Source organism: Sminthopsis crassicaudata, chromosome 5 (genome assembly GCF_048593235.1).
Source record: "Sminthopsis crassicaudata isolate SCR6 chromosome 5, ASM4859323v1, whole genome shotgun sequence".
In the NCBI taxonomy this organism is placed as follows: Eukaryota; Metazoa; Chordata; class Mammalia; order Dasyuromorphia; family Dasyuridae; genus Sminthopsis; species Sminthopsis crassicaudata.
Window position 1 is genome coordinate 819370 of NC_133621.1, and position 21547 is coordinate 840916.

Consider the following 21547-nt stretch of genomic DNA (forward strand, 5'->3'; position numbering starts at 1 on the left):
AGGCTGGACCTCCACCGCTGCAGCGGCATTTGGAGGGGCAGAGGAAGCTGCTCGGGGGAGGCTGGGGGACAGGACGGGAGGCTGGGACCCGTTCTCTGAGCATTTTGGGCACCAGAAGTGTGCAGGGGCTGGTCTCAAAACGAGAATGGTGCAAAGGGGGGGGGGGTGCCCTGGGCTTGCCGGGGGCACTGCCGGCAGAAGAGGGCCTCGAGGCCCCCAGAATAGGATGGACAGGCTGTGGCTTCTTTGCTGGTGGACGGAGCGACCGCTCTGAAGAAGGCGGCAGCCGCTAGCTAGAATCCAGAGCAGCCGCCCTGAGAGAAGTCACCCTCACCTGAGGGTGAGAAAGGCGCCCACAGGCCTGGCGCCCACTGTTACTAATCCTGACACATCTGGTTGCTAAGCAGAAAATTAGCCGCCTGTGATCTGTCAGCGTCATGAGTGATTCAGAGGCCCACGAGCCTCAATGGAGGAAGCCACAGAGCCTCTCCGGCGCGTGGCCTGGGGCAGGAGAGGGGGGGTTGCTTTCTTTCCGGGGGTCTTGCAGCCTTAGAAGTCAGACAACCATGGTCAGGCTCACCGAGTGGTCCAGCCCAGCCCCGGCCCTCAAGGCAGGGTATGTCCACAGAACCAGGCCCCCGGAACGTGAGAGCCGCTGGCCCGCGGGCAGTCCAAGGCGTGTCCAAAAGGCCTCACTCCCGTGCCATCTGCGTGGAGACCCTCCAAGTCTCACGCCAGGCTGCCCACGCTTCTGGCTCTCTTGGCTACTCCACCGCTGGGGTTCCCTCGTAGGGGTCCAAAGGACGAAGGTGAATCTCTTCTCCCATGGCAGATCCTGCACCTCTCCCACCCCAAATCTCCAATCTGGCCTTGTCACGGACTCGAGCCCTTTTCCGGTCCAGACTGGGGACACCGTGTCTCACTTAACTCCTACTAAGGGGCAAGTGGAGCCCTCACCTTCCTGATGTCCTTGGTCCTCTTCCAGAGGTGAAGGACGAGCAGCAAGTCTCTCCCCGTCCTTCAGGGGTGTCTGTGGGGAGCCAAGGCTCCGGCCGCTTCTCTCAGGGAAAGGATGTAAGAAAAGCTGGAATAAGCAAATGGTCTCAGTTGGGGGAGCATTTTCAAAACTCCCTTAGGGGAAAAATGAGACAAAAAAAGAGACAAAAAATGAGACCAGGAGAGTTTTATTTCAAACTAAAGAGATACCAAAATGATTGCACCTCCTGCTGCACCTGGTCCTTGGAGGGCTCATGGCTGGCACTGTGGGGCTCATGGCTGGCACTGGGGGACTCGTGGTTGCCACTGTGGGGCTCGAGGCTGGCACTGTGGGGCTCGAGGCTGGCACTGGCTCTCTGCCAGACATTAAGCTTATCCTGATGAGCTACCGACTACCAATGTACATTCTCAGAAATAGGGGATGAGCAAAGAGGAACCTGGGCAGGGGCGGGCACAGGATTGGGCCGTTGTTGCTATAAATGAGGGAGCCCAGCCGGCCCATTCTAATGGTAGGCACCTGAATCTAAGTATATACAAAGCCCCCACTAAGTGGAGAGGAGGCAGGAGCAAGTGAGACCCCAGGGAGCCAGAAACCAGCAGGTGGGCAACAGGTTGGAGGTGGCAATAAGGGGAGGAGGGGTGGGGAGGACTGACATAGGTGCCCCGAAGGATGCAGGAAAATATGGAGGCGGGGCAGCCTCAGGGGGTATTCCAGGTGATGCTGGGGAGGCAACTGGGCCTGTGGGACCCCAGGTAACTGTGTAGCAGACAGTTGGTAATGTAAGACTGGGGTTCAGGATTGGAATAGGGAAGGAGGTGGAGGAGGGGAGAGACAGACAGACAGAAAGACACAGAGAGAGACACAGAGAGATACAGAGACAGAGACAGATAGAGAGACAGAGAGAAAGGAGAGAGACAGAGACAGAGCTCCAGAGAGAGACACAGAGACAGAGAGACAGACAGACAAAGCCACAGAGAGAGACACAGAGAGATACAGAGACAGAGAGAGACAGACAGAAAGACACAGAGACAGAGAAAGACAGAGACAGAGCTACAGAGAGAGACACAGAGAGAGAGAAAGAGAGACAGAGAGAGACAGAGAGACAGAGACAGAGAAAGCTACAGAGACACAGAGAGACAGAGAGAGAGACAGAGAGAGAGACAGAGACAGAGAGAGAGACAGAGAGACACAGAGAGAGAGAGAGACAGAGAGACAGAGAGAGAGAGAGAGAGAGAGTCAGAGACAGAGAGAGAGACAGAGAGAGAGAGAGAGAGAGAGAGAGAGAGAGAGAGAGAGAGAGAGACAGAGAGAGAGACAGAGAGAGAGAGAGAGAGACAGAGAGACAGAGAGAGAGAGTGTCAGAGACAGAGAGAGAGACAGAGAGACACACAGAGAGAGAGAGAGAGACAGAGACAGAGAGAGAGGAGAGAGAGAGAGAGAGAGAGAGAGACAGAGAGACAGAGAGACAGAGAGAGAGAGACAGAGAGACAGAGAGACACAGAGAGAGAGACAGAGAGACAGAGAGAGAGAGAGAGAGAGAGAGAGACAGAGACAGAGAGAGACAGAGACAGAGAGAGAGACAGAGAGACACAGAGAGAGAGAGAGAGACAGAGAGAGAGGAGAGAGGGGGGGAGGGGAAGAGCAAGCTTAAGAGCCTGGGAGGAGGGAGCTGGGCTGGGAGAGACAGGAGACCCGAGGGCTGGGGTTCCCCGCCCCCGCCCAGAGACGACGCCCCGGGGGCGGAGTGAAAGCCGAGGAGAACCGGAATGAGCGGGAAGCGGCTGCGGGGCAGGGTCGGGGAAACCCGGGAAGCCCTCCTGGAAGTGGCGCCCCAGCTGAGCTTTTTAATGTTAAAATCTTTCTTTCCAATTCCAAATTCTCGCCCCCCCCACCCCAGAAGGCGAGAAGTCCAGCCAAACACATTTGGTTTCAGCGGTTTTTCAATGAAAAAGCCGGCCTTTGTCTCCTTCCCCGCCACGAAGAGAAGCGGGGAGCCTGAGCCCCCCCCCCCCGCGCTGCGCAGCCGGCCTCCGGGCGCCCCGTTCTGTCTCCGGGCACCCCAACTTCAGGCCAGTAGGCGGGGCCCGCTGCAGCCCAGCGGGATCCCCGCCCCTGGGGGAGGGGACAATGAGGGGACAATGAGGGGATTCCGTCCCGAAGTCGGCGCCCCCCCTCCCCGCCGCCGCCCCCCCCCGGCTCCGCGCGTCCTCAGTTTCCCATCCTGGCCCCGGGGCCCTCTCCTGGCGGGGGGCACCCCGGGGGGCCGGGATGAAGACGGAAGACACCCCTGAGGCCCTGGATCCCAGGCCCGGGCCTTCTAGTGGACGGAAGGCCCCCGCAGCCCCATGGCCCGCCCGCTCGGAATGGCCCCGCCCCCTGCGGCGTGGCCCCGCCCAGGATCCACCCCCTCAGCCCGCGCCTCTCCCCCACGTCGGAAGGCGCCGCGCGTGCGCGCGCGGGTGCGGGCCGGGGTCACGCGCGGCGTCTCTGTGCGCGCGCACGGGGGGCGGAGGCCGCAGCTGAGGAGGAGGAGGAGGAGAAGAGGGAGGAGGAGGAGGAGGGGGAGGAAGGCCGCCAGCCCTCGGACCGAGAGAGCACTGGGAGGACAGAGAAGGCTCAGATCCTGGGAGGCCGCGGGGCGCGGGCGCAGGTGGGTGAGCGCGTGCGTGGGCGCGTGCTCGCGTGCGGGGGCTCGGGGAGGGCTGGGACCCATCCTCGGGGAGGGGGCCACTCGGGGTTCGCCCCGCACCCCCCTCCCCCGGCTCCTTCCCCGTCCCGGTCCCCTGTCGTGGTGTCTGCTGCGCGGGGAGGGTTGCGCCTCCCCCCATGTGTGCCTGTGTGCATGTGTGTGTGTGTGTGCGCGCGCGGAGGGGCCACGGGGGCTCTCTTTGTGGGGGCGGCGGGCCCCGCGCCCCCCGCGCCGGGCCGGGACTCCAGCCTCCCATTTGTCTGTTGCAGATGAGCCTCGTGGGCGGCTCCGCCAGCACCGCAGCCTCCCCGGCCGCCTCGCCGCCTTTGCCCAGCCGCCTCCGGACGCTCGCGGGCCCCTGAGCGCGGGGGCGGGACTCCGGCCCCCCGGCGGGCCATGCCCGCGGGCTCTGCAGCCCTCATGTCAACATGATGAAAACGGAGCCCTCCGGGGAGCGGAGCACCCTGCGGAGCGCCTCTCCACACCGGAATGCCTACCGCACGGAATTCCAGGCGCTCAAGAGCGCCTTTGACAAGCCCAAGGCCGAGGGGGACCCCAAGGCCAAAGAGGGCGAGGGCTCCCAGCAGAGCCGGGGCCGCAAATATGGCTCCAACGTCAACCGGATCAAGAACCTCTTCATGCAGATGGGCATGGAGCCCAGCGAGAGTGGGGCCGCCCCCCCCAAAGCCAGGCCCAAAGGGGGGCCCCCCTCCCCGCCCCGGCTGCTGGAGAAGGCGGACGGCTGCGTGCTGAAGCTGGAGTCGTCCGTGTCGGAGCGCATCAGCAGGTTCGACACGCTGCACGATGGCCCGTCCTACTCCAAGTTCTCCGAGACCCGGCGCATGTTCGAGAGGAACAGCCGGCGCTCCCCGCAGGCCGAGCGGCCCGAGGCGCCCGACGACTGGCCCGCCGCCAAGTCCAACCGCGGCAGCACGGACTCCCTGGACAGCCTCAGCTCCCGGCCCGAGGCCGTCTCCCCCACCGTCAGCCAGCTCAGCGCCGTCTTTGAGAACTCGGACACGCTCAGCGAGAACCACGAGGAGGACTCGGGGCCCGGCGCCGAGGCGCCCAGCCCCCTCAAGGAGCCCGACTCTTGGGGTCCGGAGGACCCCCGGGGGCCCGAGGCCGACGGCCCGGGCCGGGGAGCTGAGGAAGCGGCTCCCTGGCCCTCGGAGGCCCAGGACACCGCTGCTCCCCACCAAGGGAGGGGCCCCGGAAAGCCGGCCGGGCCGGAGGACGTGGCCAAAGCTGCGTCCGAGGAGCCGCCCGCTCTCCAGCCCCCCTCTGCTGAGCCCGAGACCCCGAGAGCCCCCGGGGACCGCGTGGCAGGGGACGCCCCTGGCAAAGAGGGAGCCCCCGAAGAAGGGAACGGGGCCCAGAGCGCCCACGTCTACATGCACACGGACTACAGCGTCTATCGGGTGCGCTCCAGGTATAACTCAGACTGGGGGGAGGCGGGCACGGAGCCCGAGGACCAGGAGGACAGCGATGAGAACCTGGACTATCAGCCCAGCAGGGACTTCCTGGAGATCAGCGGCCTGCCCGAGGAGGACGACATCCCGGCCAACCGCAAGATCCAGTTCAGCCGGGCACCCATCAAGGTGAGTGGGCGACCGGGTCTGGGGGCAGGGGCTGGTGGCCGGCTCTGGGGCCGGTGGCCGGCTCTGGGGCCGATGGCCAGCTCCCGGGACTGGTGGCCGGCTCTGGGGCCGATGGCTGGCTCCCAGGACTGGTGGCTGGTGGCCGGCTCTGGGGCCGATGGCCGGCTCCCGGGACTGGTGGCCGGCTCTGGGGCTGATGGCCGGCTCTGGGGCCGATGGCCGGCTCCCGGGACTGGTGGCCGGCTCTGGGGCCGATGGCCGGCTCCTGGGGCCGGTGGCCGGCTCCCGGGACTGCTGGCCGGCTCTGGGGCCGATGGCCGGCTCCCGGGACTGGTGGCCGGCTCTGGGGCTGATGGCCGGCTCTGGGGCCGATGGCCGGCTCCCGGGACTGGTGGCCGGCTCTGGGGCCGATGGCCGGCTCCTGGGGCCGGTGGCCGGCTCCCGGGACTGCTGGCCGGCTCTGGGGCCGATGGCCGGCTCCCGGGACTGGTGGCCGGCTCTGGGGCTGATGGCCGGCTCTGGGGCCGATGGCCGGCTCCCGGGACTGGTGGCCGGCTCTGGGGCCGATGGCCGGCTCCTGGGGCCGGTGGCCGGCTCCCGGGACTGCTGGCCGGCTCTGGGGCCGATGGCCGGCTCCCGGGACTGGTGGCCGGCTCTGGGGCTGATGGCCGGCTCTGGGGCCGATGGCCGGCTCCCGGGACTGGTGGCCGGCTCTGGGGCCGATGGCCGGCTCCTGGGGCCGGTGGCCGGCTCCCGGGACTGCTGGCCGGCTCTGGGGCCGATGGCCGGCTCCCGGGACTGGTGGCCGGCTCTGGGGCTGATGGCCGGCTCTGGGGCCGATGGCCGGCTCCCGGGACTGGTGGCCGGCTCTGGGGCCGATGGCCGGCTCCCGGGACTGGTGGCCGGCTCTGGGGCCGATGGCCGGCTCCTGGGGCCGGTGGCCGGCTCCCGGGACTGCTGGCCGGCTCTGGGGCCGATGGCCGGCTCCCGGGACTGGTGGCCGGCTCTGGGGCTGATGGCCGGCTCTGGGGCCGATGGCCGGCTCCCGGGACTGGTGGCCGGCTCTGGGGCCGATGGCCGGCTCCCGGGACTGGTGGCTGGTGGCCGGCTCTGGGGCCGATGGCCGGCTCCTGGGGCCGGTGGCCGGCTCCCGGGACTGGTGGCTGGTGGCCTGCTCTGGGGCCGATGGCCGGCTCCCGGGACTGGTGGCCGGCTCCTGGGGCTGGCCTGGGGAGCTTAAGGCTCCCGGTGGCCTGCTAGAAGATTTCTCAGTTTGGCCGGGCCTCCTCTCCTGGAGCACTCTGTCTCCTCTGCCTTCCCATGGTCCTGCTGAAGGCCTGGGGCTTGGGGGGAAAAGGGCTCTCGGAGGTCTCCCTTGGAGGTGTGACCCGGAGCCCTAAAGCTTAGGCTGGTCACAGTTTTCAGCTACAGACAATAGGACGAGCCCTCAGGGAGAAAGCTCCCAGCCTTCCTGGGAGAAGTGCCAGATTAGGGGCCAGGACAGCTCCAGGGGCATGAGGGGCCAAGAGAGAAAGGTGGGCCCCTTCACACCAGGGACTCTTCTTTCCTCTGCCCCTGATTCATCCGGCCTTCCACCCTCCGCACCTGGGCTTCCCCGGCACCTGGGCCCCGTTAACGCAGCCAGGATGGACGGGGTCGGACCTCGGGTTCGCTTTTGGCAGTTTCTGGGCTCGGTAGCTTTGAGGTGGATGGTCCTGGAACCCCTTTCTTTGAGCTGAAAGGTTTTCATGATCTGTTCGAAGTTTTGGATTTGGCTTTTGCCTGCCTCCTCTCACCTTTCCTGGCTCTCAGGGAGAGAGGAAGGAAGGAAGGAGGGATGAAGAAAAGGAGGGGAGGAAGGAGAGAGAGGTTCTGAAGGAACCCTGGAACACAGGATCACGGTATTTTTTTATTCCTCCTGGAACAATTGTGGGTGGAATTCTGTGCAGGAGGCCCCGGCTTGGTGGGGGTGATGGCAGTGGGGGGGAGGGGCCGGGCCCTATTTGACCCCGTGCCCACCCTCAGTCGGCTTCTCTCAGCTTCCACGGAGACACGCCAGTGCAAGCCGTCCCCCTGGCCCCCTCGCCCGTCTCTGGTGACCGGTGCGTTGGCCGGGGACGTTCCCCCCGACGTGTCGGTTTGGAGCCGGAGTCCCCAGCTGCCTCGAAGCCGCGGCCCCCTTTTGTGGGGAGGGTTTCCAGGGGGCAGGGGATCTGCCCGTGGCCGCTGGGGGAGAGTTGCCAGAAGTTCCTGAGTAAATGGAGGAAGGAGAGCAGGCTCCTCCGTGCCGGGGTCAGCCCTCAGAGGGGGCGGCTCGTCATGAGCCCCTTTGGAGCCTCTCAGTAGACGCAGTTCATTTCACAGGGGAGGAAACTGAGTCAGAAACTCAGGCAGACAGGTGGAGGGGCTCACTCGGGGTCTGAAGCTGGATTTCAATTTAGCTCTTCCGGCCCCACTTGTGCCCAGCTCTGTGCCCAGGTTGGGGCAGAATGACTGGGAGGCCCGGGGAGGGGAGGGGGGCCTCTTTGGGTGGGAAGTTCCTGGGACTCCCAGACACGCCCTACACCCTGAGGAGCCTGGGAGAAGTGCCCCGGGCAGGGGATGACCTAGAAGCCAGCAGGGCTTCCTTGCCTCTCCCCTTCCCTCCCCCCATCAGGGCTCTGAGGAGCCCAGCAATGAGGATTCTTTCCGGGACAGCGGGTCGCTGGGGATCCCGGGGCGCCCAAGGACGGCGTTGTGGAGAAGAGGGTGCGCTGAAGGGAGGAGGCAGCGACCGCCGGGCTCTCCCCAGAGCGCTCTGGGCCCCGCAGTCGGGGTTGGGAGAGGCCGGCCGAGGCCGCTCTAGCCCATCGGGCCCCATGCCGCGGAGGTCACTGCTCAGGCGGAGCTGGGCAGGCGTGTGACCCTGGGGGTCCCCGGGCGGTACCGCCCAGCCTGAGGGTCCTGGTGGTCCGGGGTCCCCGGGCTCCTCTGTCAGCCGTTAGTTTCAGTGACTCAGCTCAGCCTGAGAGGGGGAAACACAAGCAGAAATTTCTTGTGAAAATGCCCATGTGGGGCACCATGGGGGCAGGGGGGCGGCGCCCGGGGTATAGCCCAGCTCTGCCCCAGCCGTCCCTCCGGCCGTGGTTCTGGAGGCCGGCCAGCCCGCGGAGCTTTCCTTCCAAGGGGACGTCCCCGTGAGGTGCCTCCCAGGAGACCAGCTCTGGCCCTCCCAGCGGAGCGGAGGCAAACACAGCCGCCTCCTGAGAGCCCCGGGGCCGGAGGCTGAGCCGCCTGGCCTGGCCCTGGAATGCAGGCCTCTCTCGGAGGCTCCTCCCAGAGCCCCCATTTCAGGAGGGCTCCTCCAGCAGCCTGGTCCGGCCTCTCTGCACCCTGTTATGCTGTTGGCTCTCCGGGACCCCCGGGGGTGGGTCTTCCTGGCAGGGAAACCCCCCATTTCAGGAGGGCTCCTCCAGCAGCCTGGTCCGGCCTCTCTGCACCCTGTTATGCTGTCGGCTCTCCGGGACCCCCGGGGGTGGGTCTTCCTGGCAGGGAAACCCCCCATTTCAGGAGGGCTCCTCCAGCAGCCTGGTCCGGCCTCTCTGCACCCTGTTATGCTGTCGGCTCTCCGGGACCCCCGGGGGTGGGTCTTCCTGGCAGGGAAACCACAGGGTCTGCCATTTCCTGCCCTGACTCATTTGGCAGATGAGGAAATGGAGGCAGACAGGGCAAAGGGACTTGGGAAGGGTCACACAGCCAGGAATTGTCCGAGGCTGGATTTGAACTCAGGGAGAACTTCCCGCTCCATCGGCTGTGCCCCTCCCCCCACCCTTGCCACAGTGTATCTCTGCATGGTTACAGTGTTACCCAGGCAGCCTGGGAGGAGCTCCCTGCAATCGCCTTTCCTTCCAGAGTCCAAGGGGCTTCCCTGGCTCGCCGTCTGTGCCTGGGGTCCCCCAGCCATGGCTGGTCTGGCCAGCCGGCTCCTTCCTGGGGTTTGGTGGGTGGTCGCGTAGGTGCTCACACAGCCCCTGTCATCCGTCCCCAGTCACCCACTCCCACACCATCACACACGCACATAGTCATTCACACTTGGTTCCCTCCAGGTGAGAATGCTCTGGCTCATCCACAGGGCCCAGGTCCCACCCACGCCCCTTTCTCAGTTCTGGGGCCCCTCGCGCCTCCACGCCCCAGAAGTGGGCTGCCCTTTCAGACGTGTCTGCGCCTCGTTCCCCAGCGGGGACAGCTTCCATTCCTGGCCCGGGCCTTGGCAACCTCCCACAGAGCTCTCGGCTTGTGCCCGGGGGAATCCCCAAGATGGAGTGCTTGGGTTGAGAAGCTTGGGGAGGTTGAGTCACGTCGGGGAAGAGGGCAGAGCTCCTCCTTGGAGTGGGGCAGGCTTCTCTCTGTCTCCTGTCCTTGTCACTCTCTCCCCCCATGTGGGACCCCCATGTGGACCCTCCCGATGTCCTGCAGGGAGGGCCGGGCTCGGAGAATGATGAGAGATGTTCTCCGACCGGTCCGGAATCGCTCAGCTTGAGGCTGGCGGTTCTTTTTTGCAGCTTCTTTTGAACCTAGACAGGGCAGGCTGTGCGGTGAGCCTAGGAAGGAGAGCTCGTCCAGCTTTTGTCTCTGTGGGTGCAGTCCCCGGTGCTAAGGGGGCCTTTCAGGATCCTTGCTGGCCCACTCAATGTGCCTGGAGCTGGGGGGGAGCACGCTGAGATCGCTTCAGCTGGAGGGGAGGCCCCGGGTGGGGTGGCCAGCCTCAGTGCCCTAAGGTCCCTCCACTGGCGTTTCTAACCTTCTCACCCACTTCTGCTCTGGGTCCCAATACCTGTCTTTGGTTCCAGTGCCTTTCAGCAGGCTTTCACTTCTTCCAGTGTCAGTGCAACAGTGTCAGTATGACAGTGTGACAGCGTCAGTGCGACAGTGTCATTATGACAGTGTGACAGTGTAACAGTATCAGTGAGACAGTCAGTGGAACAGTCAGTGCGACAGTGTCAGTATGACAGTGCAACAGTATCAGTGAGACAGTCAGTGGAACAGTCAGTGTGACAGTGTCAGTATGACAGTGTGACAGCGTCAGTGCGACAGTGTCATTATGACAGTGTGACAGTGTAACAGTATCAGTGAGACAGTCAGTGGAACAGTCAGTGCGACAGTGTCAGTATGACAGTGTGACAGCGTCAGTGCGACAGTGTCATTATGACAGTGTGACAGTGTAACAGTATCAGTGAGACAGTCAGTGGAACAGTCAGTGCAACAGTGTCAGTATGACAATGTGACAGTATCTGTGTGACAATGTCAGTGTGACAGTGCAACATCAGTGCAACAGTGTCAGTGTGACAATCAGTGTGACAAGCTCAGTGTGACAGTGTCAGTATGACAGTGCAACAGTATCAGTGTGACAGTGTCATTGGGACAGTCAGTGTGACAGTATCAGTGTGACAGTGTCAGTGGGACAGTCAGTGGAACAGTCAGTGCGACAGTGTCAGTATGACAATGTGACAGTATCTGTGTGACACTGTCAGTGTGACAGTGCAACATCAGTGCAACAGTGTCAGTGTGACAATCAGTGTGACAAGCTCAGTGTGACAGTGTCAGTATGACAGTGCAACAGTATCAGTGTGACAGTGTCAGTGGGACAGTCAGTGTGACAGTGTCAGTGTGACAATGTGACAGTATCAGTGTGACAGTGTCAGTGGGACAGTCAGTGTGACAGTGTCAGTGTGACAATGTGACAGTATCAGTGTGACAGTGTCAGTGGGACAGTCAGTGGGACAGTGTCAGTATGACAATGTGACAGTATCTGTGTGACACTGTCAATGTGACAGTGCAACATCAGTGCAACAGTGTCAGTGTGACAATCAGTGTGACAAGCTCAGTGTGACAGTGTCAGTATGACAGTGTGACAGTGTAACAGTATCAGTGAGACAGTCAGTGGAACAGTCAGTGCAACAGTGTCAGTATGACAATGTGACAGTATCTGTGTGACAATGTCAGTGTGACAGTGCAACATCAGTGCAACAGTGTCAGTGTGACAATCAGTGTGACAAGCTCAGTGTGACAGTGTCAGTATGACAGTGCAACAGTATCAGTGTGACAGTGTCATTGGGACAGTCAGTGTGACAGTATCAGTGTGACAGTGTCAGTGGGACAGTCAGTGGAACAGTCAGTGCGACAGTGTCAGTATGACAATGTGACAGTATCTGTGTGACACTGTCAGTGTGACAGTGCAACATCAGTGCAACAGTGTCAGTGTGACAATCAGTGTGACAAGCTCAGTGTGACAGTGTCAGTATGACAGTGCAACAGTATCAGTGTGACAGTGTCAGTGGGACAGTCAGTGTGACAGTGTCAGTGTGACAATGTGACAGTATCAGTGTGACAGTGTCAGTGGGACAGTCAGTGTGACAGTGTCAGTGTGACAATGTGACAGTATCAGTGTGACAGTGTCAGTGGGACAGTCAGTGGGACAGTGTCAGTATGACAATGTGACAGTATCTGTGTGACACTGTCAATGTGACAGTGCAACATCAGTGCAACAGTGTCAGTGTGACAATCAGTGTGACAAGCTCAGTGTGACAGTGTCAGTGCAACAGTGTCAATGTGATAGTGTCCATGACAGCGTCAGTGCGGCAATAAGTGCACAGGGTCGGCGGAACGCCAGTGTCAGCGGTTACGGTGGTTTCCCCCTGCGTCCACCCCGTCCTGCCCCATTTCTGAGTGCCCCTTAGTCTCTCTGACCCCTCAGTTCCCCCTTAATTTCCTCCGAGAGCTGGGGAGGGAAGGTTGGGGACTTTCAGGGAAGAGCCAAAGGAAGTGGCTTTGGGGAGGCTTCACGAGCCCTGACACTAATAGCAGGGGAGCCCCCCTCCCCCCATGCTGTGGCCTTCTCCCTGCCCTGCTTGAGCCGCCTCCGAGAGCTTAGCAGGAGGGGGGCCTGTGCTCCAGGGGGGCTGGGTCTGAGGTGGCGGCAGGGGAGCCTCCCCCAGCCTGGGTGCCCGGGAACTGGCTCCGGGCAGAGGAGCGCCGGGCGTCCCTCCCGAGTCCCAGGCGCGGCCACTGGTGGCGGGGCAGCTGGGGCGGATTTTCTGCCGACACAAAACACCTCCTTGGGTTCTAGGTTCAGTCCTGCGGAACTCTGTGCCCGTGGGTTCTGAGTGGCACAGACCCAAGCCCGTGAGCTTTGGACGAGGTGGCTCCTCCGCCTTCGGGGGCCCTGGGGCGGGAGCGATGGCGAGAAGGGGAGCAGAGCCCCGAGATCTGAGGCCGGGGTGCTGGCCAGAATGGGAGAGGGCCCTTTGCATTTTGTGAGCTTTCTCTCCAGGGGCCTGGAATCCATTTCTCCCCAGGACCAGAGTATTTAGTTGAAAACAACTTTTCAGCCTGAGGCTTCATTGGCCCCAGCAGCCCCGCGGAGCCGGCCTCGGCCTCTCTGGGGCTTCGGGAACTGAACTTTGGGTCTGAATGACCCCCGCTGAGTGTTGCTGCCCTGGGCCGCACTTGCCTTCGCCTCTTGTCTGCCTCGGTTCCCTCCCCTGTAAAATGGGGGCAGCGCCCTCCCATGTCCTCGCAGGCGGCCTCCGGGGCCCTGGCCCTTGCTGGCTGCTCCCCGGGCACCCCTGCAGACCGGGCCTCCCCTCTGGCCTTCGGGCCTGGGCTCTGGCCGCCTCCTGTGGGTGGAGGTGCCCACGATGGATATTTCTGACCTGTCCGGGCGCCGGGCCCCCCCCGCCACCCATGAGGTCAGGCCTGGCGCGTCCCCCGAGAGCTGCTCTCTTGGGGCTGGGTGGCAGGGTCCTGGGAGGCTCCTCTGGGGGCGCCCCCCGCCTTGCCTTGGCTGTTCTTCATGGCAGGAGACCTCCCCCTGCCTGTCTCCCAGCCTGAGGGAGCCAGCTCTGGAACAGGGAGTTCAGGAAGCCCTCGGACCCCCTGAAGGGTGGCAGGGGGCTGCATCCCCCTCAGGCGGGCCCGGGGCTCTGGCTCCCTCCTGGTGCCTCTCCCTGGCCCCTGGGCCCCATCCCCCAACCGCCGGGGGGGTTGTTCCAGTGTTTTCATGCTCTTGTTCCTGTGGTTCAGGTCAAATTGAAAAGAAGATTGAGTTAATTCTGATGTTATGTAAGTTCTGAGGCTGGCATGGTGATAGCCTGCTCTGAGGCTCCCTCCCCCTTCCCTCTCCCTCCTCCCTCCCCCTTCCCTCCTCCCTTCTCCCTCCTCCCCCACTTCCTCCAGAGTGGCTTCAGAGGAGGGGAGGGCTGGGGGCCAGCTGAGGCTCAGGCCATTGCCTCGGCTTGGGCCAGGCCCCCCGGGGGTGCCTGACGCTGCCCCCCACACTGGCCTGGCCGGCAGCCAGAGCGCCCGGACCTTCCCTGCCGGAGGGCCTGGACCCTGGTGTAGACATCCCCGGCCCGCACGTTGCTTGTGGAGAGGGTGCCCGGGGGGCGGGAGCAGCTGAGGGAGGGAAGGGGCTGAGTCGGGGAGTTACTGGGGCCGGCTCTCGTGGGCCCTCAGGATGGGTGGAGGCAGTGCCCCCCGCCCTGTCCCCCCCCCCTGCAGGTGGAAATGCCACCCACGGCTGGGACTGGCCAGGCAGGGCGGTCCCCGTGGGTCTGGGGCGGTGGCGGGCGCTCCATCTCAGCAGGGAAATCGGCGAAACGCCGCTCCACTGAGCCGGGGAGAGAGATTCTGGGGATCCCGGAAAATGGGGCTTTCCAGGGCTGGGAAGCTCCCGGGATGAGCCTCTGCCCTCAGCCAGTCCGTTCGTTGGACCTTCCATCCCCACCCCAGCCCCTTCACCCCCCGCCCCCTGCAGGGGGCTCGAGTTTAGTGGTTTCTCGGGGAGACGAGCCAGGACTAGCTAGCGGTCTGACAAGCGGGGGGCACAGCTTGTTTCCAGTGCTGTGTATGCTGGGCAGACACACCCTTGGGTGAGACCTTCCCCTGCCCCCATCTTCAGGGATCGCCCGTCCCACAGAGCCGGAGCTCTTGGGAGCGAGGCTCGGCTCTGCCCAGCGCGGCGCCTGCACACAGTAGGAGCTCCCGAGGCAGAGAGCTTGCGTCCCAGCGCCAGCGGGCACGGGTTGGCCTGCCATCGCCACAGGCCCAGAATCCGGCTGTGAGGTCCTTGTTCCTGGCCGGAGGCGATGGGCTCAGCAGCAGGGAGGAAGGGGCAGTATGTGAGCGGGCACCTCCATTCCCAATGGGAAAGCTACCTTTTGGCCCAGGGACAGGGTGGGCGGCCGGCCCTGGGGAAGGACCAAGGCAGCTCTCACCTCGGCACTCGGGCGCCCGCAACAGCGGTCCGGCTCCAGGTGCTGTCCAGGAGCTTTTCCCTGGGCCCCCTCCCGGGGTCCACGGACTTGTGGAGCATTTCAGGGACACTCAGAGACCCCGGGCCCTGAGCCGGGTGGAGTTTGAGGCCATTTGGCCAATGGTCTCTTTTGTCCGAGGTCCAGGGGACCAGGCTTAGCAGCAGGGGGAGATCCCAGCGCCTCCCTCCTCCAGTAGGGCCCTGTCATGTAATTGGGTCTGCTCTGCTTTGGGGCGAGCAGGGTGAAAGGGATGGGGGGATCAGGCTCCCTGGCTGCTTCTTTGCAGCCGAGGCCAGATTGGAAGCATCCAGTGTTTCGGGGCACTGCTCTGGGCCCTTGGGAGCTGGCCAAGTCCTGTGTGCTCAGGGGGGCCGGCCCGGCCCGGACCACACCGCCTCCTTTTGTTGGCTTGTTTTCCCAGCAGTTCAGCTGGGCTTCCAGTGGCCAGCACAAATTCGGTGGGGCTGCTGGGATCAGCGGGAGCTTCGTGGGCCATGGGAGAAGCGGGAGCCCTTTGAAAAAGCTCATTCCTTGTGGAGCAGAGAGCTCTGAGATTGCTGGGTCCAACAGACGGACTCTTGGTCCTTAGGCCAGTGCCTTTTTGTAGCGGGAGGCGGCTTTGGGCTTCAGCTGGCTGCCAGGGACCCCTGCTAAGTGTTGAGATGTGGCTCATATGTACCGATGTGATGTTCATCGGGATGCTGAGCTGTAGCTTGTGTTAGTTTTTAAAAATAAGTTTTTAGTCTGTTTCTTATCCCATCATGGTTACCCCCCTCTCCCTCTAGAAAGCCATCCCCGTGACACACTGTACTTTTTAGAGAGAGAGGGAGAGAAATCAGCATGGCCCATAATTACATCAAGAAGGCTCCAGAACCAGAAGGCCACAAGTCAGCCTCTTGGACCCCCGCTGGGGCCGACCTCCTTACTCAGTGACGTGTTCCATTCCCATACTTTTGTCACTTTGGTTTTGCGTTTTTTGGTGTGCGCTTTTTTATTTTTTCCTTTTCAGTAGTATTTTATTTTTCCGAATACATGTAAATATGGTTTTCCACCTTCACTTTTGTAAGACTGTGTTGCAAGACTTTTCCCCGCCTCCCTCACCTTGCTTCTCCCCTCTGATAGAGCTCCAAGATGTGCACTTTTTAAAAACATTTCCATATTTGTCATGTTGTGAGAGAAACATCAGATCAAGAAGGAAAGAATCCCGAGAAAGAAAACAAATAAATCAACTGAACAAAAAGGTGACATTTTATACTTTGATGTGCTTCAGTCTCCATAGTTCTCTCTTTGGCTGTGGATGGCTTTTTCCATCCCAAGTCTATTGGAACTACTTTGGATCACCTCATTGCTGAAAAGAATCAAGTCCATCACATTTGAATGTCACAGAATCTTGCTGATACTGCGCACAGTGATCTGGCTCCACACATTTCACTCAGCATCAGTTCCTGTAAGTCTCTCCAGGTGTCTCTGACATCATGCTGCTGATCATTTCTTACAGAACAATAATATTCCACACCATTCATTTCCCTTAACTTATTCGGTCATTCCCCCAGGACTATCAGTTTCCAGTTCCTTGCCATTACAATAATTTTTGCATATGTCGGTCCTTTTCACTCCTTTAAAATCTCTTTGGGATACAAGCCCAGTAGAGATACTGCTGGATCAAAGGGGATGCACAATTTTATAGCCCTTTGAGCAGAATTTCAAATTGTTCTCCAGAATGGCTAGATGATATTACAACTCCACCAATAATGCATTAGTGTCCCAGTTTTCTTGCATCCTCGCCAATATTTACCATTACCTTTTCCAGTCATCTTGCCAATCTGAGAGGTGTGAGGTGGTACCTCAGAGTTGTCTTAATTTGCATTTCTCTAATCAAGAGTGATTTATAACATTTTTTCAAGTGACTAGAATTGGCTTTAACTTCTTTGTCCGAAAATTGTCTGTTTTTCTCCTATGACTATTTATCAATTGGGGAATGACTTCTATTCTTATGCATATGAGTCAGTTCTCTATATATTTTACAAATAAGCCCATCATCAGAAACATTGGCTGCAAAAATTGTTTCCCACCTTTCAGATTCTTTTCCAATCTTGGCTGCATTGATTTTGTTTGTGCAAAACCTTTTAAATTTAATGTAGTCAAAATGATCTCTTTTGCATTTCATAATGTCCTCTAGTTCTTCTTTGGCCATAAATCCCTCCCTTCTCCACATATGCGTCAGATAGACAGACTATCCCTTGCCCTCCTAATTGGCTTATAGTATCTTGGTGTATGGTTGTTGATGGTTGTAGTCACTGTGTACGTTGTTTTCTTGGCTCCACGGCAGATCACACGGGCCTTTCTAGGCTCCTGTCTTCATCACAACCATCGTTTCTCACAGGACAGTGGTATTCCGTTATACTCACATTCCCAAATTGCTTTGTTCTCCCCCCGTCAACAGCCATTGACTTTATTTCCAAATCTTAGTTCTCACAGAAATTGCTGCTGTAGATATTTTGGAGTCTGTGAGGACTTTCTTCTTGCATAAAAGTCCAAGTCTCCGGTTCATTTTAGTCACATTATCTGCGATATTCCAAGTTGCTTTCCAAAATGTTTGTGCCATTTCATAGCTCCATCAAGACTCTCTCAGTGTGTCCAACTTCTCATACCCTCTCCAGCACAGACGGTGGCCCTTTTTGGACACTTTTCTCAGGTTGCAGGATGTGAAGTAAAAAGGGCTATTGTGAAATCATTTCTCTTTTTATTGTTAGTGGTTTGGAGCATTTGTGTGGCTGTGAATTCTTGGCAGTTTTTCTTTTGAGAAGTGTTTGTTAATATTCTTTGACTCTTTAACCCATTGGGGAAGAGTTTGGTCTTTGTATGTGTGTGTGTGTGTGTGTGTGTGTGTGTGTGTGTGTGTGTGTGTGTGTAATTAATGTGTATGTGTATATATCCGCATATGTATGTCTACACATACACATTAATTTATTCATTCATTTATTGTGTGTGGTCAGATTCCAAACCTTTATCAGAGAGTTTGATGCAAAGATTTCTTTTCCTGTTTGATCACTTCCCTTCTGATCCCAGGATTATGTTTTGTCTTTTGGTCACAGCTCTATCTCTTGTTTGGTCAATATAGAGGTCCTGGATTGATTTAAAACCTGTTATAAAATATGGTCCATGGTATCAGCCAGATGAGCTTCTCCTTCTCCTAGCTGCTTTTATAAAAAAAACCCAGAGGAAAACTTCACCTGGACGAAGGACATTGCCAGCTGATCCCTCCCCAGCCCTGTGCTGTTACCTCCCCCAGATCTCAGCCTTCACCCGGTCCCTTGGAGGAAGAAATCTCTTTCTGGCTCCCTTGCCTGAGTTCCGGCTTCTGGGTTCACTCTTCTGACATTTCTCTTGTTTGAGGGTTCTGGAAGCAAACCGTCTCACTGGATCTGCTTTTTTTGAGCTCTTCTTTATTATTGAAAATATTCCTTTTGTCTTGTATGACCAAGCTTAGTGTTGCAGGATGGCGTCTCTGGGCTGCCCCCATGCCTTCCTTCTTTTGGTGGGATGTGTGTGTGTGTGTGTGTGTGTGTATGTGCGCGCGCTCCCAAATACAATAGTCTTGTTATTCAGCTGCCCTTTCTTTTGTGCTTGGAGAGCTTTCTCCAGATCCCTTGTCCAACTTGTTTCTGAACTGGCCTGTGAAATTTAAGAAGCAGTCGGAATCTGGGATTCTCTGGCCAGAGGTGAATTCCTTCCATTGGACTTCCTTTTCTGTGTTCAGAAATGCTGGGCTGCTCCCTTCTGTCCTTTCCTTTATTCTGACACTGAGGTTCTCTGTCATGGCCTATTCTTCTGAGAGCCCATGATCCACAGGTGGACTCTGGGTCTCTGAACTCCTGGGACTTCCATGATCCATGGGTGGACTCCTGGGTTTTCTATGATTCATAGGTGGACTCCGAGCCTCTGGACTCCTGGGTCTTCCATGATCCACAGGTGGCTCCGGGCCTCTGGACTCCTGGGTCTTGGGGTGTTTTATTTGCTTCTCTTCTAGATTGTCTTTCACTTCGGGATTTTATTCCTGATCTCTCCGACTCGGTTTCGTTTTTCCGGGGGGACTTGCCGCCACCAGGTTTTTTTCCTGTCTTGCCCATTGTTTGTTGCGCAGGCCATATGTTCTGCAGTGTGCTTCCCCCATTCATCAGGCGCTGGACCTTTTCCTCTGTTTCATGGGATCTGAATGCCATATTCCTTCCGTGTTCATGTTTACCCGTTGCCTTATCGGCTTTATTTTCTGAATCTTTGAGTTGTCTTCTTCCTGAGACCTCTGGTCATTTCAGACTTTTACAAAGGTGTCCTGAGCCCCCTCTCCCGTTGTGACTCTCTCTCCACTGATGGCGGCTCCCCTGGGGGCTGGTCTCAAGGCATTTCAGCCTCTTCCCATGCTGGGCAATTTGTGGTTCAGCAACCCAGATCTCTGCCCTCAGTGACTTTGTGGCTGCTCCATTTGGAGGCTGTGCTCTTTCTCTAGGCCTATTGAGCCCCCTCTAACCCACCACATGGGACGTGTTCTGCCCCGCCTTATTGCCCAGTTTTCTGCTCTGTTCAGAGCTTGGCAGCCCTGGGGGGCTCCAGGTGTCTTCCTGGAACTGGGAAGGATGAGAGGGGACTGGTTGGGGGGGGGGTTCATGAAAGGTCGGAGGATCAGGGTCTGAGCCCGAGGATGGTCTGAGAGCTGGGGCTGGAAGGAGGCTGCTCAGTGAGCCCCGGGGCTCCAGTCCCTGGAGTCCCTCTGGTGCCGTCCTTTCTGTTCTGGGGCGCTTGGGAGCTGCTGCTGCTTGGGGAAAGTGCTGGTCTGCCACCTTGTTGCTTGTGCTGAGACTTGACATGGGGACTGGCTGTGGAAGGCCCCGCCTAGGGGTTTCTGCCATTTGTTTATTCCTGTAGCCTGGTGATGTCCTTCCTGGGGAGGTGGGCTTTGGGGGCTGCCGACTGGGGACCCGGTGGCGGGAGGCGGCCATCCCAAGGCGAACCTCTGCGGTTAGGCAGGCTGGTGGAGGCCCAGGTGGCTGGCCTGCCCAGGAGCACTTTGGGAGAGCCGCCCCTGGCCTCCAGCCCGCACACTCAGAAGGGGAGCAAACTCCGGGGTGCTGCGATGTTTTAGGGAGGTGCTGGTGTCGCCTTGATGGTGATGTGGTGCCCCCCCCATGGCCCACAGAAGCTCCAGGAACCCCCACTGAGGAGTGAATGCTGGACCAAGGCTTCCTTCCTAGTCCTGGACTTCTCTTCCTGGTGCCCTTAAAATAAGTATTTTGCTCTAAATTTAATGACCGCCAAAAAGAGAGAGAGCACGCCTGTCTCCACGTACCTGGGAACAGAAGAGCTCTCTCTGTTACACGGCTCACTTTTTAAAAAGCGCAGAATACATCCTCCTCTAACTTCCCAAACGGCTCTGCTTGCCAGCTTCCCTCCACTGTCTGGGAACTTGAAAAAATGGCCTTTCCTCATTTCTTCCCTTTTTTTTTTTTTTTTTTTAAATTTTTTTTTATTATATATATATATATTTTATAATATTATCCCTTGTATTCATTTTTCCAAATTGCCCCCCCTCCCTCTATTCCCTCCCCCCGATGACAGGCAATCCCATACATTTTACATGTGTTACAATATAGTCTAGGTACAATACATGTGTGTGAATATCATTTTCTTGTTGCACAATAAACATTAGAATCCGAAGGTACATGCAACCTGGGCAGACAGATATTAGTGCTAACAATTTTCATTCCCCTCCCAGTGTTTCTTCTCTGGGTGTAGCTACCTCTGTCCATCATTGATCAACTGGAAGTGAGTTGGATCTTCTTTATGTTGAAGATTTCCACTTCCATCAGAATACATCCTCATACAGCATTGTTGTTGAAGTGTATAGTGATCTTCTGGTTCTGCTCATTTCACTCAGCATCAGTTGATTTAAGTCTCTCCAGGCCTCTCTGTATTCCTCCTGCTGGTCATTTCTTACCGAGCAATAATATTCCATAACCTTCATATACCACAATTTACCCAACCATTCTCCAATGGATGGGCATCCGTTCATTTTCCAGTTTCTAGCTACAACAAAAAGAGCTGCCACAAACATTTTGGCACATATATGTCTCTTTCTGCTCTTTAGTATTTCTTTGGGATATAATCCCAGTAGTAGCGCTGCTGGGTCAAAGGGTATGCACAGTTTGATAACTTTTTGGGCATAATTCCAGATTGCTCTCCAGAATGGCCGGATTCTTTCACAACTCCACCAGCAATGTATTAGTGTCCCAATTTCCCCACATCCCCTCCAACATTCATCATTATTTGTTCCTGTCATCTTAGCCAATCTGACAGGTGTGTAGTGGTATCTCAGAGTGGTCTTAATTTGCATTTCTCTGATCAGTAGTGATTTGGAACACTCTTTCATGTGAGTGGATATAGTTTCAATTTCTTCCTCTGAGAATTGTCTGTTCATATCCTTTGACCATTTATCAATTGGAGAATGGTTCGGTTTCTTATAAATTAGGGTCAGTTCTCTATATATTTTGGAAATGAGACCTTTGTCAGAACCTTTGTTTTTAAAAATATTTTCCCAATTTGTTACTTCTCTTCTAATCTTGTTTGCATTAGTATTGTTTGTACAGAAACTTTTTAGTTTGATGTAATCAAAATCTTCTATTTTGTGATCAATAATGATCTCTAGTTCTCCTCTGGTCATAAATTCCTTCCTCCTCCACAAGTCTGAGAGGTAGATTATCCTCTGTTCCTCTAATCTATTTATTATCTCCCTCTTTATGCCTAAATCATGGACCCATTTTGATCTTATCTTGGTATATGGTGTTAAGTGTGGATCCATATCTATTTCTTCCCTTTTTGAAGGGTCTTTGTTGCCGTAATGGTCAAGAGCCTTGTCAGAGACTCCAAAAAACCGGAGACCCCATAAGGACGCAGGGGCACAAACACAAGACGC

The 21547-nt window shown here is 57.9% G+C and overlaps 1 protein-coding gene across 6 annotated transcripts in view; it reads left to right on the forward strand.

Annotated features, from left to right (window-relative positions):
* The first annotated feature begins 3515 nt into the window (after positions 1-3515).
* PPP1R9A (protein phosphatase 1 regulatory subunit 9A) overlaps positions 3516-21547 on the forward strand; it is a 58762-nt gene continuing 40730 nt past the window's right edge. For all 6 annotated transcript variants that reach the window (XM_074271092.1, XM_074271094.1, XM_074271095.1 and 3 more), the window contains exons 1-2: positions 3516-3647; positions 3956-5287. In XM_074271092.1, the coding sequence (XP_074127193.1) occupies positions 4115-5287 (1173 nt within the window). In that variant the 5' untranslated portion in view covers positions 3516-3647; positions 3956-4114. The remainder of the gene's footprint in view (positions 3648-3955; positions 5288-21547) is intronic.